Source organism: Pelodiscus sinensis, chromosome 29 (assembly GCF_049634645.1).
Source record: "Pelodiscus sinensis isolate JC-2024 chromosome 29, ASM4963464v1, whole genome shotgun sequence".
NCBI lineage: Eukaryota > Metazoa > Chordata > Testudines > Trionychidae > Pelodiscus > Pelodiscus sinensis.
Window position 1 is genome coordinate 6,588,873 of NC_134739.1, and position 26,299 is coordinate 6,615,171.

General features: G+C 58.3%; 1 protein-coding gene across 3 annotated transcripts; it reads right to left on the reverse strand.

Annotated features, from left to right (window-relative positions):
• Positions 1-1,493: 1,493 nt before the first annotated feature.
• On the reverse strand, positions 1,494-26,232 carry LIMD2 (LIM domain containing 2). Of its 3 annotated transcripts, none has more exons than XM_075911221.1 (5): positions 25,873-26,012; positions 12,184-12,323; positions 4,519-4,563; positions 2,907-3,046; positions 1,494-2,314 (listed from the first exon to the last, which is right to left on the reverse strand). In XM_075911221.1, exons 2-5 carry the CDS (start codon positions 12,223-12,225, stop codon positions 2,155-2,157), a joined length of 387 nt encoding a protein of 128 aa, XP_075767336.1. In that variant the 5' UTR covers positions 12,226-12,323; positions 25,873-26,012; the 3' UTR covers positions 1,494-2,154. The 3 variants fall into 3 exon arrangements, with proteins under 3 accessions (XP_075767336.1, XP_025041764.1, XP_075767335.1); XM_025185979.2 differs by lacking the exon at positions 25,873-26,012 and adding an exon at positions 5,290-5,410 and having other exon boundaries at positions 12,184-12,319; XM_075911220.1 differs by lacking the exon at positions 12,184-12,323 and having other exon boundaries at positions 25,873-26,232.
• Positions 26,233-26,299: the final 67 nt, after the last annotated feature.

Below are 26,299 nucleotides of genomic sequence, written 5' to 3' on the forward strand. Positions count from 1 at the left end.
AGGCAGGAGGCAGTGAAGCAGACTGACCTGCTCGCCCGGCTGCTTTCCTCATCTGAGGCGAGCCGAGGAAACGGGCTCCCCGGGAAGTGACAAGCCAATGTGGCCTCTTCCCCATCTCGCTCTGCCCCTCTCTAGAGACGGGGTCGGGGTGCCCGGGGCACGTGGCTGCTATTTGTTCTAGACCCAAACTTCCCATCTGAGGTGACACTTTTATCCCTCCCCCTACGCCCCAGCATTTGTGTGGAGCTGCGTTATGGTCGCAGGTCGCTGTGACTAGGCGGGGGGGGGCCCTGGCCTGATGTGTTCACAGTGGAGCTAGACCAGCAAGGACGGGTGGGCGGGCAGACAGGTGCCTCGTGGGGAAGGTGCTGTTTAAAGCTCCACTTCCCCAAGCGTGTCCCAGCCCCAGTATGCTGGGGCCCTCGGCCCACACAGCCCTAGCGCCTTCAGGGCATGGGCCGAGCACAGGGCTTAATCTACCCGGGCTCCTCAGAAAGCAGCCGGGGGCCTGGTGAGCGTCTGTAGGAGACAGCTTTGGAGCGCAGGGCGAGGACGGCCTATCCCCCCTCCGCCTCCCGGCAGGGGCTGAGACGTTCCGAGGGAAACGGGCTTTGCTCTGCACCGCAGGACAGGCTGACTGTGGCTGGGGCAGGAGCCTGTCTCGTCCCATCGCTGTGCTCGTGTCAAGGCTTGGTCTCAGGTCTGCGGGGCAGGCTGCTATGTTCAGCCCCTTTGTGCTGCTGGGCTTGCCCCCGCCGTCTGCCACATGCGTGTACACTTGTGCACACGCACTTGTGCAAGTGCACGCTCTGCAGCCTCTGCCACGTCGCTTGCTGCCTGTCCCCTGCTCAGCCACCCTGGCCGCCGGGCTGGAGCCAGGCTGGCTTAGAATCATCCCCCCCTCCACCCCTCGCTGTTTGTGGCCCCTGCAGGCTGAGCTGGTTGTGTGCCTCACGGATAAAACGGCTGCCTGAAAGGTCCTGGTATGAATCCCAGGCAAGGGGGTGCACAGCTGCCCTGCCCCTGTGACAGGCAAAGCAGGGACTCTTGGAGGCAGGCTGCTCTCGCATCTGGCCAGCAGGGGGCAGTCACAGCCACGATCAGCTCAGACACCTCATAGGGCTGGGAACCTAAAATGTGGCTCCGGGCTTTCCTGGCTCCAGCCCCTAAGCGTGGGGCTACTCCCCCCAGCACTGAGGAGCCTTTGCTGGCACTCTAGTCCCCCCGCCATCTCCCCATGGGGCAGGAACACATCAAATATATAAGCCTGGGCCCCTAGGCTGTAGTAGGCGAAGGGATTGTGTGTGTGTGTGTGTGTGTGGTGGGGGGGGGTCTTTTCTCCTCCTCAGTTGGGGGCTGTGTCAGGGATAGTTTGGGGATTTTTTTTTCTTCTCACTTGTGGGCGGCCCCTGCCTGATTTTCCTGTGGGTCAGTGGCCCCCGATCCAAGGCAAGTTGTTCCCCCCTCCCCCCGGAAAGCAAAATGAGGCAGGCCAGGCTCAGAAACCTTGTATTACAAAAATAATCCAAAACAGCGCATGGGCGCAGCCTGGGGCACACAGCCGCCCGCTTGGGCTCTGGCGCGGAACGTACCAATCAAAAGGCAAATAGAAAAACCAGACAGACAACGTTAAACGGTCACGGGGCAAGGGCGGGAAGGCTGAACCATCCCAGCTGCCCTGAGCTGCTGCAGACCAAAGAGCGAGTCCCCCTCCCCACCCCAGCATCAGTTGGCGGGATGGGGGGAGAAGGAGCTGCCAACGTGGCTCCGTGGACCCCAGCTGCCCACTTCGGGTAGCTGGCCCTCCTGGGACGCGTGACTGGGGTCCGGAGTTAAAGGGCGGGCGGGCGCTTTGCCCCCTGGGAGCCAGTGGTTCTGCCCCCATTTCTGCAAGGGGGCCCCTATAGATGTTAGCAGACCCCCCCATGTAGGCCTGGGCCAGTCCTGACCCTCTGTCCCCCCCGAGCATCTTATGCCCAGGTCAGGTAGGCCCCTCCACCCGTCCCCACTGGGCCCTGTGCTTTGCTGCCCCGCAGCGCCGGCAGGTCGTCTTTGCTCTACATCAGCTCAGCCAGCCCTCGGTTCAGCTCGTCGCTGTCTCCTGCTGGGTTGGGAGCGGGGGGGAGGAGGGAGAGGTGGGAAGGGCCCCCCCCCTCATGCCGACTTGGTCCCGCTCTCCACCTCCTTGTGCACCCAGAGCTCCTTGTGCTGCTTGCGCCCGAAGCCCTCGTCGTAGTTGCCTTTGCTCTTGAAGAGCTGCTGGAAGTGGGGCTTGCAGTAGAACTCGCCGTGCAGCGCAGCGTAGCTGCCCAGGCTGGAAGGAAGCACACAGGGCTCAGTGGGGCGCCGGGAGCAGCCAGCAGGGTTGGAAGGGGAGAATGAGAGGCAGGGGGCTGGGCAGAGCCAGGCCGAGTGGGGCTTGGGGAGCGGAGGAGGCAGGACGGCTGAGGGGGAAGGCCTGCGCCGTCTCTGCGTTGTCACAAGGCTCTCAGCAGCCTCCCAGGATTCGGGGGCAGTTCCTTCCAGACTTGTGACCGGGCCTCTGGAGGAGCCAAAGCAGCCACGCTCCCAATGCTCCCGGCTGTTCCTGCGCCCCCGGGCAGGCTGGCTTGGGACGTGGGGCATGGCCACGCTCTGAGACCCGCTGGTTGCGTTCACCCAGCATTCACGGTTCCTCCCTTCCTACCCGAGCAACAGCCAGACCCACCACGCTGGGCCGCCTGACCGTGGCACCCGGGGCCCGCAGGCTGTTGCCTGGCCTTGCCCCAGGGCTGCCTCTCAATCCTGCGTCCCGGCAGGGCGTCTCGGAGGGTTCGAGCACTTGATCCCGAGGCTCAGCAGCGGGCTGGGACTCCAGGGGGCTCAGCCTCAGCCCACCCCCTCCCCCAGCCTAACCCGCTGCTCACCTGAGCTTGGCATGGCAGTGCTTGCAGCAGAAGCAGGCGTTGTGGAAGACAAATTTATCGGCCACCAGCCGCTCCATGGGGTAGACGGGCTTTTGGCAGGCAGCGCACATCTCCTTCACCTGGGCCTTCAGGCTGAACGACTGCGCGACACGGAAAGCAAGGGTCAGGAGCGGGGCCCTACCCCAGTCACAGCCCACGTAGATCAAGGTCATGGGATTGCAAAAATCACAGAGGTCGTGATTTCAGCTATTTCAGTCGGGAACGTCCCAGAGTTGTAGCTGTAGGGGCCTGACCCAAAAAGGATTTGTAGGGAGGGGAGGGTCATAAGGTTATTGTAGGGGGGGGCTGTAGTACTGCTCCCCTTACCTCTGCGCTGCTCCTGCCTTCAGAGCCGGGCAGCTGGAGAGCAGCAGCTGCTAGCTGGAAGCCCAGCTCAGCAGCAGCAGCACAGACAGAAGAGTGGCAATACCATGACCCCCCTGAAATAACCTGGCAACCACCCCTACAATTCCCTTTTTGGTCAGGGCCCCGAGGTGGGAAATCCTGGTCTCCCCCGTGAAATCAGTATTGGAGAGGCGAAGGGTTCACACGCCGTGATGCAGTTTGCATGGCTGGGCGTTTGGCAGGGCCCTAATCATGCAGAGAATCACAGAATCCTAGAACTGGAAGGGACCTTGAGGGGTCATTGAGTCCCCTGCCCTCACGGCAGTTCCAAGCACCGTCTACATCATCCCCGACAGAAGAGCTAGAGGACACCAAATGAAATGAATGGGGAGCAGGTTTAAAACTAATCAAAGAAAGTTCTTCTTCACACAACGTGTAGTTAACCTGTGGAACTCCTTGCCAGAGGAGGCTGTGAAGGCTAGGACTAGAACAGAGTTTAAAGAGAAGCTAGATAATTTCATGGAGGTTAGGTCCATAAAAGGCTATTAGCCAGGGGATAAAATGGTGTCCCTGGCCTCTGTTTGTCAGAGGCTGGAGAGGGATGGCACGAGACAAATCGCTTGATCATTGTCTTCGGTCCACCCCCTCTGGGGCACCTGGTGCTGGCCACTGTCAGCAGACAGGATACTGGGCCGGATGGACCTTTGGTCTGACCCAGTACGGCCGTTCTTATGTGTCTGTCCAACCTGCTCTTCAATATTTCCAGAGATGGAGATTCCACAACCTCCCTGGGCAATTGATTCCAGTGTTTCACCACCCTGACAGGTAGAAAGTTTTTCCTAATGTCCAACCTAAACCTCCCTGGCTGAAGTTTAAGCCCATTGAAGGGTCGGCGCCTGACGCCATCGAGTAAGCACAGGTATCTGGTCGCCATGGCAACCCGCCCACCAGGTCATTCTTAGCATTTTATATTATCCTGTATGCTAGGGCACCGGTCTGTGACATCAGCGCCATCCACCCCTTGCGCCGGCTAGCCCCTCCTTGGCCATTTCCACCGGCAGCGGCTGTCGGCACCCAGGTGCTGCGGGCACCAGCTGCCTTGTGGTTTGTTCTTTCCACGTTCAGCCGGTGACCCCCTGCCATCGTCATGCAGTGGCTTTGCGTTACGCCGCCTCGTTCTGCCCCCACAGCGGCCGCCCCGGCGTGGGGAATCCGGCAGGTCAGGTACCTTGGAACGTTGCACCGTGCTGCTTCCAGAATTGCTCATTGCCTCCTGAAAGGAGAGAAACCAACAACATGAGCGATTTGCCCGGCGCACAGCGCGAGAAGGGCAGGACAGCCGGCAAAGAGACACCGCGTCTGACTGGGCAGCAGGGAGACTGTGGCGGATGAGGTGTGTGGAGGGGGTGGGAGGCATTTTTCTAAGCCCTCCAGGCTTAATTTTTCACTGTCCATTCAGAAACAGTCAACTTCTCCCTGGGGCTTCTGGGTAATGTAGTCCACCAGTCTAATGGACATTTCCTGTACCAAGTAGCACTACCACTGGAACTACCATGCCCTTGGCATGCTTAGGCCAGACCTTTCAAAAACTCCGCCCCCGCACAATCGGGGTCAGATTCTCCCGGGCTCAGCACGGTGTCTTCACTTGTAAAGGGTCTGACCCGTCCCTAAGTGGGAGGTGAGCGCTTTGGAAAATGCAACTTGGCGCGACAGGCAGAGTCGGACAGACAAATCCTTCAGCCTCACATTCTCGGGCACCGCAGCTAGCGTGGTGGGGCTAGATGCGTCACCCCAGAGTGCTCACAGCCGGCAGCAGGTGTTTCTACTGGTGGTGCACGTCCACACATGCCTCGGTGCACATAAAATTTATTCTGCACATGGATGGAAAAAATGAGAGGGAACATTGGTATGGTGGCCACCCTGGACCCATGGCTCAGGACTGAGGCTTGGTGTTACACGCACTCACTACTGCAGCCATAAGGAGGCAAGTGGCACTTACTGGTTAGTTGTATTACAGCCGTGCCTCGCTCCAGCACCTGAGCTCAGGCCCACTGCACCAGGCTCTGCACAGACACACAGCGGCTTCCCCAAAGCGTTCCCAGTCTGACTAGAGAAGCCAGCTGAAGAGTGAGAAAAAGGAAGTTTCCTTATCTGCGTTCTACAGATGAGGAAGTGAGCACAGAGAGGTCAAGTGACATGCCCAAGGTCACCCAGGGAGCCTGTGGCACAGCCAGGAGTGGCACCTAGCACTCCTGAATCCCACACCATTGTCTCAGCCACAGAGCCAACCTTCCTCTCTGACTGCGTCCCCTCCCCAGCACAGACACCAACAGACGTTTTCCCTGGCTTGTGCTGGAGCGTTACTTGTGCTGATCCCGTTGACTGCCCCCAAAAGGCTCAATCAGGTGAATAATCGGGGTGAAAGCAGAGCGCCGGGACCTGACGCATAACGACCCCAGATTCAATACGACACTAACTAGCGGGCCAGGAGGCTCAATAGTGTTTGTGGCTATAACACAGCAATGGGGAACCCCAGGCTGCGTGAGCGGCCTCCTTCAGGTCTGTGGGCCTCAAGCTTGCCCCAACCAAGACAGTCTCCCGGGACAGGACAGGTTTGCTCACTGTGCCTGCATGCCTAGAATCTGCAGCCAACGCTGTGTGCAACCGGCACGCCCCTCACTTCACGTGCCTGGCTTTACGGACAAGTCATCAGTAAGCAGAAGCTGGCAACCCCGCACGTGGGCAACAGTAACAAAATGTCTTGTAGGCCGCATGCGGCCCGCAAGTTGACCCCATTGACATAACCACCAGCTCGTATCTGCTGCAACTACCCCCAGGTCTTTACGCTGTATCTGCTGCAATCACCACTACGTAACTACCACACTCCGCTCAGTGTGCTCCCTGTTTCAGTACTGCCGCGTGTAACCAACAACCGGTGGCTACACAAGGCTGGTGTGACCCCTTCACTGGTGTAGGAGCCAGTACACAAAGAGGATGTGGCCAGTTTTGTACAGGCCCAGTTATACACAGCTCAGGGACTAGTGCGACCCTGGCCAGGCCAACCCAGCCCAGACTGCTCTCGTATGGTGCGCCGCTGCCTCAGTGTGCCCTACAGGATACTGTAGAGATGCAGAATCACTGGGGTGCACGTCTGCCCAAGCCACACCCTCGGCATCCCCTGATCCGCACCAACCACTCTTAAGCCTTTGCTAAAGCATGTGACCTGCACATAGGGTTGCCAGGTGTCCCGTTTTGAACCGGACAGTCCAGTATTTGAGCTTTCTGTTCAGGAAACAAATTGAGAAAATTTAAATGTCCAGTATTTTCTAAATAAGCTGTCATGTAGATTGTGATGCAATGTCAAGTGTGTCCGGTATTTTTGTTGAAACCATCTGGCAACCCTACCTGCACAACCGGCCGATTTACAAACTAGAACACTGTAATAATAACCTGGCATGCACTGTGTGAATTAACACCCGGCCAACTGACAGGTCACCCAATGTAACCGTCCCCGGGGACTTGTCACGGGGTGGGTGTGTTGCCATGGGAACTGGCTCTTGGCGCTCCGCTATTTAATATTGTGATTAGACAATCTTTCTATTAAGTGGCCACTGGTCGTGTCTGTCTGTCATGGGATTTTCAACTAACAGTTAGCAACTACCTTGGCACATACTTAGCCATCCAATCTTTCTCCTACATTGCTAGCTTAAAACTTGATTTTTGACTTTTTAGCGCCCTTTGTTCTTATTTTCAGTCTTTTGATGCGCTTTTAGAAAGAATTTTTTTAAAAGTGTTTTTTATTATCACTGACCTCAAAGAAAACACAAAATCGTCCCTGATAAAGTGAGTAGCTACCACACAACAGACGGGGGACGTGGTGAATAATGGCAGGGTGGTCGCTGAATCGCTTGGCAAACAGGGCCCACGTGTGTTACTATAGCTGTATGTACATGCACATCTGGGCACAAGGAATCTAGCCCAGGCTTATAGGCTGGTGGGAATCTGTCTTGGGAAACAGCAAATCGGAAAAGCTGCATGAGGCCCTGGTGTGACACGGTGACTAAAAGCAAGCCTGCGCTCTTGGGGTGTGTATACCCGGGAATCTCAAACAGGCGCAGCGAGGTCATTGTACCCCTGTATCGAGCACCACGGCTGCGTTCCTGGGTTCACAAAGGATAAACGGGAGCGGGGGCAGAGCTGAGCCGTGAGAACAATGAAAGGATTAGAAAACCTGCTTTACCGTGACAGACCTCAGGAGCTTAGCAAAGCGATGGTTAAGGGGTGATTTGATCCCTGTCGCTAGCTACATGGGGAACATGCAGTTGGGCTCTTCAGTCGCACAGGGAAAGGTAGGACCCAACCCAACGGCCAGAAGGTGCAGCCAAGTTCAGCCAGGAAAGAAGGCAGACGTTTCTAACAGAGACGGAGATTAACCGCTGGAACAACTGGCAAGGGGTCCAAGGGGAGTCTCCCTCCTGGGTCATTTTAAATGGAGATCAGATGGTTCTCTCAGCCCCCCGCTCGAGGAATTCGCGCGGGGCTGTTCCGTGTGAGGCGGGGGGTCGGATGAGCTGGTCCCGCCTGGCTTGGGAATGGTGAAGCCAAGAGAGAGCCCTGGATTCGCACCCACTGGCACCGCACGGAGCTGTTGCGTGACTGCCTGGCGGACAAGGAGTCTGACCCGCCCTCTGCGGTAAAAGGGCCAGGCGTGGATTGAACACGCTAGGCAGGCTTCCCACCGCTGCCTTCTGCTGCTTGGCTACAGCCTTGCGATCAGCCAGGAAATGCCTGCGCAATAGTCAGGGGAGAAAAGCTTTCACAAGCCCCTGCCGAACACTTCCTCTGGGGGTGGGGGAAGGGGCGCAGGGAACGGACTGCAGCTTAGGAACCCCCTGGGAGCCAAACCAGCTGCAAGGGGGTGCTGGGCTCCCATCTGGCCCCAGCTGCTGTCCTCTAGTGCGGGCCCGTTGCCGGGGGCAGGGGAGACTGGCAGAAGGGGATGGAGTTTGAGGACCTGTTGCTGCAGGGTGTGAACCAGCCTCCCTCCCCACGGGGCGGGTAAGGGAAGACGAGTGTTTCTACAAGGCCCTGCTCAGGGCCCGACTTGGGTCGTCCGCGTGTGACCGGAGTGCTGGCCTGTCGGGCCTGCCCTTGCAAACACCAGATCTGGGCTGGGGGCGCTGCCTTTTCCATCGCGTGTGCCCCACGGCGGCCAGGCTCAGAGCCAGGGTGCCGGGCGAGATCCAGGTGCATAGCTGGGTGCCACTCACAGTTGGTACCTCCCAGCACGAGCAGGAAGCCTCACACCTCACGACCCTGGAGGCACCTGGGGCCCGGCCCCCTGGGACTGCCAAGTTCAGTGGCATCATCCCCCCCAGCCCCAGTTACGCCAGAGGTTGCTGCCAGTCGCCCCTGCGGCAGTTACCCCATCGCCTCGCCCGCTCCACCCAGGGGCCTGACACGGTTACCTGCACCCTGGCTTGTCATGGACAACAGCGCCCAGTCTGACCTGGGTGTCCCAGGGGGAGGCGAAGAACCAGGCCCTCAGGGTTTCTCTAGGGAGCAAAGGGGTTAATGGGCCTCTGGCAAGTGATTCAGCCGCGTAGCCCAGCTCAGGAGCCCTGAATTCACTGAGCTGTGCAATGACAACGGCCTCTCGCTTTGGAACTGCAGGCGTGGCTGCTGCTTGAAAGACACCCCGACCGCCTCGCCCCCTCTCGTCACTTCTCTGTCCCCCCACGGGAGCCTGCCCCTGCCAGAGTCTGCGGGGCACCTGGAGCAGCCTCCCTCTCCATCCATCCCCTTTCCTTCCCCAGCACCGCCCCTCCTCCCTCTCTCGCCTTTGAGGGGAAACTGTGCAACACGGGTTGGAACTGCCCGGTTCCAGGGGCTACACCACAGACATAGCCCAGCTGTTAGTGCCTGTCACAATGTGGCTGAGGCCAGGCGACCCAATTCTCCTTTTGGGTCAGCCCCTAAACAGATAGAACCACGTCACTGGGGGGAGCAACGCAGCGGGACCAACCTTATCCCCCGCCTAGCCAGCGCTGCGCCGAGCAGAGGGCATCTCCTGTTCACCGCCTCGCAGGGAGGTGGATTAGCCACGCCGACGGGACGGCTGCGCCGCGGTCACGCTGTACGTGACGAGCAGCGCTCGCTCCCACCAGCACTAGCCTGGCGTCACCTGCTGCCGTGACTGGAGCAAGATAGAAGAGCATCGAGCCCCGTGGAACCTCAGCGAGTGGGCAGAAGCAGTTGCAGGGGTTGGAAAAGAAGCCGCCCTTTTGCAAGGGGGCAACGGCAGCGCGAAGCGTCCGTGCAGGCCGACGGACGCCCGGGGAACTGCCCTGCGCATCCCAGCACTGATGGGCAAACGGGCCCAGCCCGCTCCATGCCAGGTTCCTGCACAGACACGGCAGAGTCTGCTCAGACGTCTCTGGGCATGCTCAGTGCCCCCGGGACAAATTAGCAGAAAAACCGTCATGCTGAGGCTGAAATACACCCATGGCCAGAGCAAGCTGCAGGGTCTCACCTCTTAGCAGCCTCGGTCCAGGGCATTACACGTTTAATACCCTCCCCGTCGTCCTTGGGGGAAGGCCTAGCCCTGTCCTGGAGGGGGTGTCCTCAGGTTTTTTCCATCTCTACTTAGTCTGATCCTAAACTGGGGTGGGGATCTGACCCCCGAGGCTCAGGGTTCCCCCCCTACGTTGGGGAGCCCATGCTGGTGCTCCAGCATCCCTCCCCCACTGTGTCTCCATGAAGCTGGAACACACAAAATCTGCTAACCCAGGCCCCCAGCGTGAGGGGAATGTGGGGAGGGTCTTTCTCCTTCTCAGGCGGGGACCATCTCAGTGAGAGCATTAGTTTGGGGTTTTTTTTAGGGTTTTTTAGGGGTTTGGGGTTTTTTGGCACATCTCACTTGTGTGCAGCCCCTGACTGATTTTTCTATAGGCCAGAACCCCCGAACCTAGAAAGGTTCCCCACCCCGTCCTAAAGGATACAGATACTCCGGATGGAGGTGACAGATTGCCATGGAAACGCTAAAAAGCACTTCAGCAGCGCACGGCAGGTCCCACGACGGGGCCACAGAACCCGCTAATCAGGTTTCTGCTTCCGTGGGGGTCAAGTCTCCGACTGCTTGTCGGCTGCAGCTGAAGGGCAGATTTTCCAAAGCACCCAGCAGCTGCTACTGTGACATTTAATGGCCCGATTTTCATCCGGGCTCCCCCCCAGCGCTCTTGTGAAAACCTGGCCAGAAGGCCCCAGCTCTGGTCAAACCCTCCGTAAGACATCGCTGATCTCGACTCTCGCCTCACAAGGTGGCTAGTGGTGAGTATCCGCCAGACAGTCGGGGCCAGCAGGAGACGCACGAGTTTGTTGCTCTAATTACCATCCCTGAGGTCTGGTTGGTCACCTAAGTCACGTGGCATCACCTCTGCTCCCTGATTGGGCGACTGAACTATTTTGAATGGCTTTGAGATGCGGCTGTAGAAGACGACACGGTGAGGCCACCACACCACCTCCAGCGTGAGACATACGAGCCTCTAGGGCAGCGGTTCTCAAATGTTTCCCACCCCCCCTCAACACAAACCTTTCTGCAGACCACCAGCCAGCCACCCATGGTCACAAAATGGAAGCTGAAAGCGGTGGGGGTGGGGCGTCCAGGCAGAAGGGGGGGGTGCAGGACCGGGCCGGGGATGGGAGGTCTGGCCAGGACAGAGGGTGCAGGAGCAGGCCGGGGATGGGAGGTCTGGCCAGGACAGAGGGGGGAGGAGCAGGCCGGGGATGGGAGGTCTGGCCAGGACAGAGGGGGGAGGAGCAGGCCGGGGATGGGAGCTGGTTTGGTGTCTAGCTGGGAGGGAGGGTGGAGAAGGGGGTGGAGTGGGGAGTCGGCGGTGGGGAAGGGTGCACGACTGGGCTCCGGGTGCAGGGTGTCAGCAGGAGAGGGATGGGGGGCGCTTACCCGGCTCCTCTCCTCCTAGGCACCGTCCCCCTCCTCCCCCCATTGGCTGGGATTCAGGCGAGTGGTTTCCTGCACTGCCGTTCCTCTAGCGCTGCAGTGCACGGAGCCGCTTTCTCCGCAGCGAGCTGGATCTGGCCCATGAGGCTCCAGGCTCCCCCCCCGCAGCAGGAAGCCAATGAGTGCTCCAGCCTTGTGAGGTTGGGAGCCCCACGCCCAGGGCCCGCCTGCAGGACAGTTGCAGACCAGCGTGGTCCATGGACCATGCTCTGGGAACCACTGCTCTAGGGTCAGGCTGCATTCCCCAAAATCTCTCACCTGCGTAACACACCCACGTTGGGGGGGGGGGGGGGCAACAGGCACCGAACTAGGAACCTCTGGCTCTAGCACAGGGCTGGGCAAGATCCGGCCTGCAGGCTGCAGCGAGCCGCTTTCTATTTACATCCTGCTGCCTGTGCCACCGAATTCCCAGGCAGTGGCTCAGGCAGCAGGAGCCTATTGAAAAGTCTCAGGAAGGGGATGGAGCCTGGAGCCCTTTGCTGAGTTATTCATTCAACTCTGGGGGGAGGCTTGACTCCCCCAGTCCCGCCCCTTTTGCCCCAGCCCTTCTGGGGTGGAGCTGGCTTGAGACCATGTACCAAAATTCAGTAAGTGGCCTTGTACGAAAAGTATTGCCCAGCCCTGATCTAGTAGACCCACTGTAGTAGCCCCATCAACCTTAACCCAGCTTCCACCGGCGGGGGAGACCCAGCGGGTTTGCATTACACCTGTTGGGTTTAACAGTTCAACCAGCTGATCCCAGGGCCTGTTTCCAAGCCGGCTCCCTGCCCTGGGAACAGGCGGATGCGCGGCTCCTTGGGTGGGCGGGGAGAGGGGAGGTTAGTTTTGACACTTGCTCTGTGAGATAGTAACTTCGGGGAGCGAGTAACTTACGTGAGTGGGGGTGGTGCTGGCGGGTCCCTTGGCCTGGAACATGGCTCCGTCTCCCTCTGCGGGTGGTTGAGTCCTGAGGGCGGCGGTGGAGGCCGGATGCTGCCAGGCTGTGGGGGGCTCAGTCCGGCCCTTTGCGATCGCTGGGAAGGAAACAGCAAGAGGCACCCGGCTCGTGAGGGCAGCCCCACGCCCTCGCCCTGGGCAAGCTGCCGTGCGTTCAAGGCTGGGCAGGGGTGGGGCTCAGAGCTCGTGGGCTTGACACCGACCGGGGGCAATCTGCAGGCTGGGTCCCCAGGGACATATGTGGAGCCGCAGCTCCAGGCGTGGCATGGGGAAATGGTAGTGGAAACAGAGCCGCTTGGTGGGGGTGCTCACCACTGTCCCTTTCCTGCCAACACCTTCTTCCTTCCCCAGGTCCAGCCCCCCGGCTCACACGCCCGGGCTCCCAGCTGGGACTGGCGAAGGAACCTGAGCGATGCAGGCTCCCAGGCTCCTCTGAAAGTCCCAGCCTGAGCACCTAATCCCTGGGTGAGTTAGGGGCCTAAATACCTTCATCCCACCCTGAGCGGGGCTTAGCCCAGTGGCCGGGCACTTGCCTATGAGCGGGGAGCTGCTGTGTAGCAGGCTGGGCATATGGGTCTGTAATAACCCTATGAACAGAGCCTGTGAACCAGGCCGAATGGGGGCGCCCTTTGTGGCTGCATTGGCCTTTCCTATAGCCAGCCAGCTTCCTGGGGTGTTGGGAAAACACAGTGGCTCCTGATAGGAGCCTCCCAACATGCACTTGGGGGGCCAGTTGCACAGCACATGGCCTAAGGGGGCCCTGTTCCATGGCTGGGGCTCCTCGGTGCTACAAATTAGAAATGTCCGTCCGTCTGTCTGTCTGTCTCTATTTGTTCAAGAACTCCTCCTAAGCGGGAAGAACTAAGGGCCACCAAATTTGGGAAGTAGCTTCCTCTTCTCCTAATTTAAAGCAAGAGCAGGGTTTGGTTGTGCCAGGAAAACAGGAAGTGCCAGGAATGGGACTGGTTTCCATACCATGGAAAGGGAGGGGCACAGAGCGGAGGGATGCAATACTGAGATTGGCCACTGAGGGCAGCGAGCTGATCCGGGTGAGCTACCCTGCAGAGCGACCCCTGTGGCAGCTGCACAACCAAGAGAGTAGCTGGTGGGCTGGGGGCTCCATCATCTTGTCTGCTACCAGACTGGGTAAGGAGTCCCCCGCACACTCCAAACCCTTCCCCCCGCCCTCCCCAGCCCTTGGCTGCAGCGCCAGAGGGGGGAGAGTAAAGACTCCAGACCTTCTGCCAAGGCAGGGAGCCCAGGGAGGAATGGGACACTACCCCCTCCCGGGAGAGAGTGATCTGTCTGGGGGGAGAACGGGCTGACTTGCAGACCGACAGGCCCAGGGGGTGCTGAGCCTTGGGGAAAGCAGGCAGGCGGACACGCTGTGTATGGCTGTAAGAGCTCTAGTGCTGAGAGCACCAGGAAAACTGGGCTCACCCCCCACCCTGGGCCCTTCTAGCCCAGGAGGAGCTGGGGTCAGCCCCTGCAAGACTCTTGGCTCTAGCTCTAGAAGGGGCCAGGTGGCCAAGACCCCCCCCCCAGCTCTGCGCGGTCTCAGGCCCAGGGTGCAGGGTTTGCTGCCCTTGAGAGCACAGCTCCGATTTTACCTAACTCATTTCCCGTCTCCTCTGTGGTTTGCTTGTTATTTCCTGCTCCACCGAGCTGCACAGCCGGAGTTACACTTGGCCAGACGCGTACCCGGCTGGGTCAGCGCAGGCCACCCACTGCCCGCCGGAACCCAAACCTGGCTCCAAACACCCACTAGCAAGGGGGCTCGTGAGCCACACCCACCTCGAGGGGCTCAGACCCTTTCCTGGGCTTGTCCTAAGGCCCGGCCCTTGAGAACCAGGCCCCCTCCCTCCTGAAGGCCATCAAAGGGGCTTTGGGCCTCCAGAACCAAGGCTGAAAAAGCGCTAAGCTCTGACCAGGCTCCACAGGCTGCGTCGCCCCGCGGAGATGGGCCGTTGTCAGCGCCAAGGGGACGCTCAAGGCTGGGGAGACCGTCAGAAAGCGGAGATGGGAGAGCGGAGGCTGCATCCCCCCATGCGGGGAGTGAGCTGCAAGCACCAGTGCTGGGGGAGGGGGAGAGAACTTAGAATCATAGATCTGGGAGGGCCCTCGAGAGGTCGAGTCCAGTCCCCTGCCCTCACGCCAGGACCAAGCACCGTCTGGATCATCCCTGACAGGTGTGTGTCCAACCTGCTCTTTGATATCTCCAGTGATGGAGACTCCACAACCTCCCTAGGCAATTTATCCCAGTGCTCAGCCACCCGGACAGCTGGGAAGTTTTTCTAATGGCCAACCTACACCGCCCTTGCTTGGCACTGCCCAGTGCCCCGCTGTCCAGCTGTTAACGCCCTCCAGTACGGCGGGTCCATAGCTGCCCAGCCTGGTCTATGGGTCACAGGAACATCATCCTGCTGCCCCAAAACATGTCCAGAGAGCGAGACTCTCACCTATCCCCACCCTTCCGCACGCCCCCGCATCTTCCCCACAGCCACGCATTCCCAATGCCCCACTCAGCCCCCCACTCATCCCCGCCCCCTGCACACACCTCTCAACTACCCTCTTTCTTCTTCCCCACTCCCCCCGTTATCCCTGCCCTTGACACACACACTCAGCTACCCTCTCAACCCCGCCCTCCACAAACTGCCAACAACTGACTCCCACACACCCCTTCACACTCACCCCAACTACCCCCTCTTGGCACCCCTCTGCACCCACCCTCCACACCCTCTCAGCATGCCCCCACGCTGCCAACTGCCCCTCAACCCCACACGCCCATCAACCCCCAGCTCACACCCATCAGCCTGCTCCTCCCCCTCTCTTTCAACCCATCATCCCCCTCCCACCTACACACCCCCCTCCACATACCCCTCAACCTGACCCCATCTCCCTGGCACCCCCCTCCGTACACACCTCTTAAGCCCTGCTCCGATGGTACTTGGCCTCTCTGAACAGCCTCATTCAGCTCCCCCCCCACCCACGCGTGTGCACACACAAACCCCATTCAGCCTTCCCCTTGCACCTCTCTATCCCCCTCCCTACCCATCTCTATCCCCCTCTTCCCCTCCTTCCACACACCCCCACCAACGCTCCCCAGCGCCCCCTGCCCTGCACGGCCCCATGTCAGAGCCCCTCCCCTCTGACACACACCCGGCTCAGACCCTCCTCACCTAGCAGAGCTCTCAGTCACCCAGGCACAGGGCAGGTCCCTCGGTGCCCAGCTCTGCGTGGCTCAAATAGGAGAAGTTGCTGCACATCCTTCCTGCCAGAGGCCAGGAGGCAGCCGTGACAGCCGCAAGGGGAAGGGTGGGCGCCGGAGATAAGATACTAGAGATAGGAGGCTAGAGCCACAGGAGAGGCTCCCAAGAGGGGCTCTCTGCTGTTTCCATCGCCTCCCCTTAGGCCGTAGGGAATCCATCCCAGGGCCTTCCACACTAACACAAGCCTCCCCCAAGGAGCAGACGGCTCCGCCTTAGGGACTCACCAGGCCCCTCGCTTGCTAGCGTTTGCTAGAACCCTCATTTTTTGAAGAATAAGGGCTCTTGCAAAAAAGGGGCTTTCCGACAAATTGCCCCGTCTCCACCAGGCTCTTTAGCAGCAAAACCCCTTCCGCAAAAGAGAGCAGCAGAAGAGATGCAAATAGGAGCGCAAATAGGAGGGGGGAGGCAGCATAGACACAGCCTGCGAGCCAGTGTGATCTTGGCTAGTCCCTCAGTTCCCCAGCTGCAGTGGAGGTAACAGCACGGCCCTGCCTCCGCGGGAGGGCACGTACGTTACAAAGCGTGAGGCGCATCGCTTCTGCCGAAAAAACCCGGCAGTGTAGACGTAGCCACAGTGGCAGAGCAGGGATTTGAAGCCAGGTTGCCTAGCAGGTGCCCTAACCATTAGGCTATCCTTCCTCTCCATGCTTCAGAGCGTTCTTACGCGGCTCGCACACTGCAGTTGGGTCAAACGCTCTCTCAGAAAGCTCAGACCCTGCCGGGTGGCGGATCCCAGCCATGCAGGAGACACTCGCATAGGCGCAGGAGTTTACAACCACCCAGGCCACAGGATCCTGTGGGAAGAACGCTCTGTCTGCACTACTACCCCTCCTGCAGGGCGCTGCACAGATGGCGCACTGCGTGGCCAGTGTAGATGCACCCAGAAGGGTTGTCTCAGCCCCAGCTGTCTCGGTGTTTCCCAGTGTCTCTAGAGCCACGGCCCGACCATGAGAAGGCAGCTCATGGGCTGCTCCAGTTTGTTTATCCGAAGGCTCCAGAGCCACAGAGCCTCGCGGCTCCCATTGGCTCTGGTTCGCCGTTTCCAGCCCGAGCCGACACGAAACCTCTCAGTGCTCACGCAGGAACCAGCTGACCTCAGCTGGGCCACGGAGGGGGGAAGGGGCTGCAGTGACCGAGCCAGATTCATCCCCAGCACTGCCCCCTGACGTCAGGGTGTCAGCCAGCGAGGTGCTCCGGGCTGGTCTCTGAATGCAGGAGGCTGCCTGATGAGATCTGGCTGGACAGGAAACCAGGATTTACAAAACGCAGCAGGGTCCCCACAAAGGTCTGCTTCCTTCCCTGCCCTCCTTCCCCCGGAAGACACTGGCCTTCATTCTCATGTACATTAGGGGCCATGCTACCCCGCTCTGATAGTGCCATTTACACCCCCTTAAAGTGTAAAAGAGACTCAAGCCCCCTGCATCCCAGTGCTCACGGCTGGTGTGTCAGTGATTTCTGTTGAATCCTGTTGTCATTTCTATTCCTGGCTCTGCTACACACTCGCTTTGACACCTTGGTCATGACATCAGGCTGCCCTCTGCCTCAGTTTCCCCATGTGCAAAGTGAAGTTTGTGGTATTGACCAGGTGGACCTCATGGGGGGGGGGGGGGGAGGCAAAGGATAATTCTGTCTGTAGACTACAGCTGGTCAGGAATTTTTTAAACTCATTCCCCTCCCGCTCATAGAAAAAGGGTTGATGTTGAAACAAAATGTTTTGAAATGATCAAAAGGTTCTGACTGACTCAACCGAGGGGGCGGGGGAGAGGGAAATCAGGATTTTGTTTCACGGATATGTTTGAGGTTTGTACTTTTCATCCCAGTCTGAGACAGGGGAAAATGTCAAAGTCTTGAAAATGTTCAAGAGCATCTACGAGGCATCTACGAGGGATGCTGTAGACAGTGCTTGGTGCTGGTGTGAGGGCGGGAGACTGGACTCCTTCAGGTCCCGTCTAGTTCTAGGATTCTGTGTTTTCATAGGACAGGAAAACACTTTCCCTCCCAGCGGTAATGCAGAGCACTTTGTGCTAATGAATCATCAGTGATCCAGTGCCCTGATACCCCTCTCTGCAGCCCGACACACCAGCAGTAACAAAAGGCGTGACTTTAATAACCAAACCGATTTAGGGCTGCTTTCTCATGGCCCCTCTTGACACTCAGGGGAGATGGAGCATTGTCACCCTGCTGCCTCTGGGGGTGGAGTCCCCGCAGGTGGGGGTACTCGGGGCTGACTCAGCACCCGGCGAGCTTGTCGGAGAGCGAGGCTGCCAAGGGGAGACATGGGGAATGCCTCCTGCTGGGATTCTCATCCTGGCGTTGAGGCATCTGAAGTCAAAGAGCAAATGCCCTGGCGAGGAACCGGGTTTCCCACTTAGTTCTGCCAGCTGGAGCCTCCTCCCAGGCCAGCGCTTGCTGGCTGACGGCTGTGGGGCCCTGCGTGGAATGAGCTGGTGAGTACTCAGCGCAGAACCCGGGTGGAGCAGGCAGCTCGTGCCCCGGGCCAGCAGGGTCAGAGATGATGAAGGGAAGAGATCACAGTGAACGAGCTGCTCCCTCACCACTACAGGGTGCCCCTCCAGGCCTGGGTTTCCCCAAGGGCAGGGCATGGGATGGAGGGGACACCACAGCCTGCTTTGTTACTAACCACCCTGCGCCCTTCCATGACCATTCGCCAACCCTGGATTTCCTTAGGGCGGAGTCCTACAGACTTCAGCAAGTGTGTGCCGGCCTCAGCACCCAGCCATTCCCTTCGATCATGATTGATTGTCTCTGCTGCCAAGCGAGGGGTCTGCAGGGTGGGAGGGACTCATCCCTGACCCACCTGCAGCCCCCGGGGCCATGTGACAATGCTGAAGCATCAAAACGAGTCCCTTTCTGCTGACACTGAACAAGGAGCTCTATTCAACTAAGGAAAACAGCAGGCTCCCTTAAGCGGCTCCGCACCCCTCTCCCCCCGCCCAGTATCCTGCTGTCGAGTTAAAGAAACAGTACACGATCGTCACAACCACCAACCCCAACACCCTCCCAGGCACACCCAGACTCCGTCTTCCGCTCACCGCTGCCCCATCCCGGTGCAATCTAGATGCCGTTTTCCCAGAGGGGACTGAGATGTTCTGCAGAGCGTTCGTGAGGAGCAATGGTACCTCTCCACAAAGCAGAGATCCTCCGTCCCTGCCTCCTCTGCTCCCAGCCACTCGGCTCACAACCCCCTCTACTGAAACACCCCACCGGTGTGGAGCAATCTCTGTCCAGATGGTGAGCGGCCCTTCAGAAAGCCAAACGACTTCCTGCACAGCTAGTGAACCGGGCCCCTCTCAAGCAGATGGTTCCCATTACAAGCATGGAGAGGAGGGTGTTTACTAGTGGGATAATTGTGCCTGCGTCAGACTTTCCCAAGGGTAACGGGCAGGGCAGGTCTCCCGCGCACTGCGGGTCTGGGAGAAGCAGCCCCAAGGAGGTGCCTGGCCTCCTTTGCTATCCTCCTTTGAGTGAATTTCTGGCTGGGAAGAAGTGCCAGGAGAGCCACCCCCACCCCCCGCACATGCTCGGCCAGAGCAAGGGAGGATTTGCACTCGGTACCTTAGACAAAGCTCTTCCCTCTGCACCAGGGAAGCATCTGTGAAAGGCTACTTCTACACTGATTTTTTTTGCCAAAGAGGAAATGCAAATGAAGCGCTCATTTGCATATATTGCACTCTCATTTGCATATCTTCTTCCAATCCTTTTTGCGGAAGAGGTTTTTGCAATAAAAAGCCCCGTGTAGACGGGGCCATTTGTCCGGAAAAAAACCCTTTTGCGCTAGAGCAAAAAATGAGGTTTACAGGCTCTTGCGCAAAAGGGGTTTTTCCCGACAAATGGCCCCATCGACACAGGGCAAAAACCTCTTCCGCAAAAAGGATTGGAAGAAGATATGCAAACGAGAGCACAAGCTATGCAAATGAGCGCTCCGTTTGCATTTCCTCTTCTGCAAAAAACCACAGTGGAGACGCAGCTAAAGAGAGCAGCCAGTGCCCCTTGGTGTTGGTTGCCCTGACGTAGCTATCGTGTGGGAGCAATGGCGGTGCAAGTTTCACACCCACCCAGTGTGACTCCCCCTCCCTTGTGTCCATGGCCCATTCAGCCCCTGGTCTCTGCACCATGACCGACAACCAGGGCACCAACTGTGGATTTGTTTTGCCATGTGGAGGCCTGTCCATGGGGAGCTGATCTGACACCCACCAAACTCACGGGGCCCCTGTTCCTATAGCAACAGCTTTAGGGCCTTGACAGACCCGGGCTAGATTGGAAGCGGTTGTCCCACCAAGATCACAGCAGGGCCGGGAGGCTGCACTAGCCCGAGCACTCGCTTTGGTGGGCCCAGCTAGGGGCTGGCAGGGGGATTGAGACCTGGGTGTCTGTGGGAGTGACGTGTTCCTGGCCGCCCATTAGTGCGGAGAGCCTGGGTCTGAGCACACCCAGGGCCCACCTGCGAGCCCTCCCTGGAAGCTCGGTGGGGCAGGCGAGGGGAGAAGAGCAGGGGAGGGCAGGCTGCTGAAGGGCGGGGTAGGTCTGTGGTGGAGGAGAGCTCCTCATGGTCTCTGACCTGTACTGCATTTGAGACACTGGGAAACAGACCAGGAATGAACAGCACACGGTGATTTGCCTTTAGGGGCAAGGTGGAGACACCAATGATGGCCCTAGCTGGAACTGGGAACGGGTGAGCTCAGGTCCCTCTGCTACTAACTCCCCTGTGTGACCTTGGGCAAGTCACTTACTCTTGCTGTGTCTCAGCTCTGCATCTATAACATGGGGATAACAGTACTTCCCCTCTCCCCTCCCGACACTACAGTGTTGGGGCCACAGAAGTACCTTCCCCAGATGCCAGCCCTCCAGCTCCCATTTCAGCCTCTTGAATGGTTGGGAGCATCCAGGTGCAGCTACAGCTTCCCCATCCCTTCTCAGTGCACCCCGATCACACTTCTGCCAGTGCATCCCTCCAGCCCCTTTTCCAGCCACCTGCTGCTGCTGGGCTGCCTCGTGCCTCGTGGGAAGGAAATCTGCAGAGGAGCTGCTGAAGAGAAGCAGTTTCTAGGAGAAACAGGACTGCCTTTGTCAGGGTGACAATGCACGAACCCCTTTGGAGCAGAGAGAGAAACACCCTTCCACCCACAGCATTACTGCATCTATGGAAGCAAAACAGGAGAGGCTGGAGCAGGTATCCTGAGAATGACCCCAGGAAGATGGGAATGTGCTACTCTGTAGCAACGGCCTTGCAATAGTGGGGTCTCAAAGCCCTGTACAAGCCCCGCAGCACCCGCCTCTGGTGGGTGGGTGTCGAGACACCCCTATTGTATGGCAAGGGGAAACTGAGGCACAGAAAGATCAGAGACGGCCCCACTGCTAGGTGCTAAGACAGGCAGTCAGAAGAGGTCCCAGTGTAGGTTGCTGACAGGACAAGAGAAATACTGGGGTGGGAAGAGGGCGGAGGAGTTAGTGCTGGAAGAGAGCGGGTCTGGAGGAAGTGCTGTGGGTGGCCCCACGGAGCAGATGGATGCACTCAGCTGGCAGCCAGTGGAATCAGAGGAGCTGGGAGCACCACACCTGCCCTCGGCCGCCAGGCTGAGAGGCCCAGCTCTCTGCCGAGGGAGCCCCAAGTCAGCACGCTGGCCATGCCAGAAGGCAAAGAGGGGCCCTTTGCCAGGCTGGAGGGATGGCTGGGACGGTCTGGTGACTGGTGGAAGCTGAGTTCCTTTGAGGCGCCTCCATGAGCAGCAGCGTGGGAATTACTGTGGCTAACGGACTCTCATTAAGACAACAACGAAGGGCACTGGAGCTCGGTCCCTGCCACAAGGCCCAGCCCCTCAGAGATAGGTAGGCACTTGACACTCATTGATTTCAGTGGGAGGGAGGCCCGTGGGAGGGAGGCCCTTAAACACCGCACTGGCTGGAGGGTGCCAGGCCAGGTCTGTTTCTTACAGTATTGCTGGGGAGAGGCCTGATCCGCCCACTGAGGTAGCAGACGGGTCTTCTGTCCCCGTGGCCAGGCAGGGGGGTGGAGCAAAGAGGGACCCCCCATCCCAGTTCCAGCCTTCTCCCTGGCAGGTCAGAGGCCCCACGGGGTTTGGAGGAGAATCTTCTGCAGGGGTTGACACTTTTGGGCGCGTGTCTGATAAGCATCAGGACACTGGCCCGCTCCAACCTGGGTGCCCCAGAGCTCTCAGATCAGGCTGTGTCTGAGACAAGCCCACAAACACTAGACAGCTTTGCTCCATTTTCACTCCTCCATGCATCACGGTGACCCTCCCTCCGGCTCCCTCTAGACCAGGGCTGGGCAAGATGCGGCCCGGGGGCTGGAGCCGGACCACCAAACACTTTGATCCGGCCCGCAGACTGCATCTGGCCGCTTCCTATTTATATCCTGCTGCCCCTGCCATCAAATTTCCAGGTGGCGACTCAAACAGCAGGATCCTATTTAAATGGCTCCCAGCTCCCAGTCACGGCGCTACCCCCGCACGGGCTGGAGCTGCGAGCCCTTTAAATAGTCGCAGCAACCCTAGGCAGATGCCAGGCAAGGTGGCAGCAGCAGGGAAGGGAGCTGTGAGCCCTTTGCTGTGTTTTCAATTCAAAGCCTCTGGCCCCAGACAAATCTGGGGGAGGCTAGTCCCCAGCTCCGCCCCTTCCACCTCAGGCCCCACCCCTTTGCCCCAGGCCCCACCCCTTCCAGGGTGGATCTGGCCCGTGACAACGCACCAAAACACAGTAAGTGGCCCCCCTATGAAAGGTATTGCCCACCCCTGCTCTAGACCCATTGGCTCCCAAGACTTCCTGCAGCTGCCCAGGGCAGGCTCATTGGCTGATTGTGGGGGAGAAAGATTCCCTCAGGAGCAATTGCTCGCTAAAGCCTCCCAGAAGCCTTTGCACATCACTGCCATCTCCTTGGGAGGGTCCACAAGCTACAGAGCGCAATAATAGTGGCTCAGGGGACGATCGCCAACCGGCTGCAGCCTCACTGGGCCGATCCTGCAAGTTGACACTGAAGTGAGTGGGAGTCGTGGGCACTTGGCTCATTTCAGGATCAGGCCCTTATTACGTAGCTCAGCTAATTAGATGCCAGACAGTCCACGGGAGCATTCGCATTGCCCAGCCAAACACTGGTCCATTTGGTGTCCTATTCCTAGAAACAATCAGTACCTGATGCTGCAGGGGTTGGCAAAAGCAATAGATGCAGCCAGCATGGCATATGCTGCTGTGTAGGGGAAGCATAGGGTTCATTGGGCTCGAGTTATACTGGACATAAATTCCAATAGTATTTGACTTCCCAACATACTGAGGCAGGGAGTTCCACAGGTAGGTGAATAGCTACATGAAGAACTAGAAGACCTATGGTAGTTAGGTACAGGTGAATGGCTAAGACAACTGAACAAACAAGGAATCCACTATTCTGCTAGATTTTTTGACATTTGTCTTAAGATAAAATGTACTGGGTTTCCGGCATTAAAAAAATAAATCAACTGCCACATTCTCATAAGGTGCATTAGCAGAAGCCACTGAGCCATCTTGCCTCTATAGCTTAATCTAGGCCAGAGAACTCTATCCACAGAGGCTAGCATGTTTCCTAGCAAATGCAAAGAATTCAACCAGTCTCTGATGAGAGGTCTCAGAGGGTTCACAATTTACAAGGCTAGGATTATTGGACTAAGCCCTCTCCCACACTTCTCTGATACCGAATGGTGTCAGTGTTGGTGAGACCTAACACAGACCTCTTGGGAATTCTAGATCAAGGTGATTTGGAGACAAGAAATTAAAAAAAAAAAAGTAGGAGACTTTAAAGGAAATCCAGTCATTCTATAAACAGGCTTAATTCATTGGAAACTCCACTATTCCCTTCAATCTTGCTGCTCTCCGTCATCTACAAAACTCTCTGCTTTGTAGTTCTCTCACCCTCCCACCCAATGGGTCTGTTGCATCTATCTGTCGCATCCTGTCTAACATGCAATCTGTACTCTAATGGGTAGGAGCTGTCTTTTTTTTTGGTCTGCAGAGCTGCTAGCACAATGGGGCCCTGACTCCTGACTGCTGTAACAAGCCTTTGCCCTTCCATCTAAGGAGGTTTTACAAATATCTAGCTAAGCGTGGCAACTTTCCTAAGATGTAAAATAGCCCATGACTGAAATGCAGCCATCTCTGTGGTGGGACAAAGCAGCTGTTTAACAGCACGCAGCAACGCTGTGCAAAAGTTTAGGACAGGAAATAAAGAGGAATCCCACATCTGACAAACTGCAGAAGGCATTTTAGGGAGGCCAAATAGAATCAGGAAAGGAAAACAAGGGCTTAAAAACCCTTCTCTGACAACAAGTGCCATATTATCTTTAGTGACCACATATGGCTGGGAGATTCATTTTAGGTCTCAGGAGAAAAGGCGACATCTCCCTCAGCCCAGCACCTTGACTTGGCGGAGAGCACTTCCTATCACATCAACAACGAGGATTTTCGGTTTGGTTTTTGCACCATTTGAGGGTTTCTTAGAGGACTCCTGAGTAAATAGTATTGCACAATGGCACCATTCAGAGCTAGGCTTGATCAATTGCCCTGCAATTATTCTATAAGCCCATGTCACTAATTGCAGATAAATCCACATATTTCTTCCTGCCGTGGAGAAGTGACAGCTTAGATCTTCCCTGAAGACAGTCTTGCCACAGTCTCCAGCAGACCTGATTTCTGTGGCTAGATCAGAAATCCACAATCACTGTGTACTTCACTACCAGACGCACACCCACAGAGACAATACCGCGTCTTAGCAGTGGTCAGCAGAAACAATTTCCACTGAGTAAAATGGGAGCAGAGTGTGGCCTACAAATCATTTCTTGTCGGATTCCACTGGACTAGGTTTTGAATGATCCGTTTGAATCGCACAGGTCAGTGTATCACTTCTCTGTGCTTTGGTTTCCCCCACCTGTAGCATGGAGCATCCTGAGGAGGTGGGAAAGTGTTGTGAGATCGATGGATGCAAAGTGTAGGATCAGAGCTAGATTTTATTATTAAAACTCAGACCTGGAACAATCTCCCAATCTCCTTGCGGGTGAGGTTTAAAGCCAGACTGGACGAGGCAGGAGGAAATGCACGGTATTAGCCTAGGGGGCTGGATGCACGGGAGTAATCCTGTATTCGCCAAGGGGGATAAAGTCGTTGCGATCTAACAGCTCTTCTTCCATCTCTGGTGGCTCTGATCACATTAAAAACGGGCCCCTCCAGCCCCTCCCTGGTGTGTATTGCAGCATGTGACAAAGAGCTGCTGAAGAAGTTACAGCCCGACCAAAGCTGGGAAATTGAAGGGAGGAACAAAACAACCGTGCGGCGCAGCGAGTGGGGGTGAGGCGTGCTAGCTAGAAACAAGAAGGGTGGGGAGCGGTGAAGGGAGGGCACGGGAAACACTCAATAGGCCAGTGGTTATGGCATTTCCTGGGTGTGGGAAAAGCACATTCAGCTCCCTGCTTTGAATTGGGCAGAGCAGCACCAAGAAGTGGCATCTTGCCCGGCCCACGTGCGTGTCCTAGCCAGAGTGGGGGGACCGGAGAAGCCATCCTGGACCGGCGGAAACTTCCATGGTGGCTGCAGCATTGCCACCAAAGGCTTCCGTTTGGCCAAGGAGGCCTTTCCTGTGGGCCACGAGTTGGCTGCTGGGCTGAGGCTCCAGCCCAGCATGGACCCAGCAGGCTCCCTCTGGCTTCAGCTCACCTCCAGGCCGCCTCCTCACCCTGCAAGCCCAGGCAGGGCTGGGAACCCATCTCCCCAGAGGGCGCACGCTGCACCCTGTCTCACCCCGGCTGACCTCGCCTGCACCTCTGGCAGGGCTGAATTTGCAACGGAAGAGGCGCTGGGGCTGGAGACATTGTTTTACTTTCACAACTGCTGTAGCGAGCGCAGAGGGGCCGGGTGGTTGGGGCGCAGAGGGGCTGGGGCGCAGAGGGGCCAGGGGGCCGGGGGTTCGGGAGGTCGGGGCGCAGAGGGGCCGGGGCGCTGTCCAGCCAGAGGTGCGGGGCACTGAGCTGCCTGCCCAGCCCGGAGCGGGCTCAGCCCTGGCACGAATTCAGTCCTGACCGGTGGCCCCCAACAGCCCCCGCTTGGGGATCCAGTAGCCTAAAGACTCTGCCTCCAGGGCCCCCCCGACCTGCCCCCCAGCCCCCTCGGGGAGCAAAGTTGCAGGCCCCTTCTCCTGTCTGATCCGCCCCCCCCCCCGCGCCTCCTTCTGCCCGGCTCGGCGCCTGCCTCTGGGCATCTCTCTCCATCCCTCGCTCGCCCTGGGCCCCCGGCCCCTCCCCAGCGCCGGCAGCTTTGTCTGCTCCGCCGGCCCGGGCAGCTCCTGCGCCGCGCGGGGACTCACCATAGGCCCGGGCAGCGCAGGGGGGGAGGCTGCCGCCTGTCCGTCCGTCCGCCCGCTTGTCTGTCTGTCCGTCCGGCGAGCGGGGCTGGGGTTCGTTCTGCCCAGACCCGGCTCCGGGAGCTGCTTCCTGCGGGCTCCCTCCCGCCGCCGCGCGGCTCCTTTTATCGCCCGGCTGCTGCCTGTGATTGGCTCCTCGCCTCTCTCCTTTGTGTGAAGCAACCTATAACCCCCGCCTCCTGCCGGCCCCCCCCCTGCACCCCCCCCTCCGCCTTCCTCTGCCCACCGGGGTCCGCCGCCGCCCCAGGAGCACCGCGACACGCCCAGCTGCTTCCCTGGCCTGAGCATAGGGCGCTTGGCCAAGCCGAACCCCCAGGGCACATGGAAGAAACCGCTCTGCAGGTCTCCATCTCTACCCCCTGGCAAAGCG

Bases quoted from the DNA above. Each gene is read 5' to 3' on its own strand.
- LIMD2 (XM_075911220.1), bottom strand. From the start codon at position 26,217: ATGCTCAGGCCAGGGAAGCAGCTGGGCGTGTCGCGGTGCTCCTGGGGC. The intron at 3,047-4,518 runs GTACCTGACCTG...CGTGTCGCGCAG, and splicing joins GCACGGTGCAACGTTCCAAG to TCGTTCAGCCTGAAGGCCCA. The intron at 2,315-2,906 runs GTGAGCAGCGGG...GCTTCCTTCCAG, and splicing joins CACTGCCATGCCAAGCTCAG to CCTGGGCAGCTACGCTGCGC.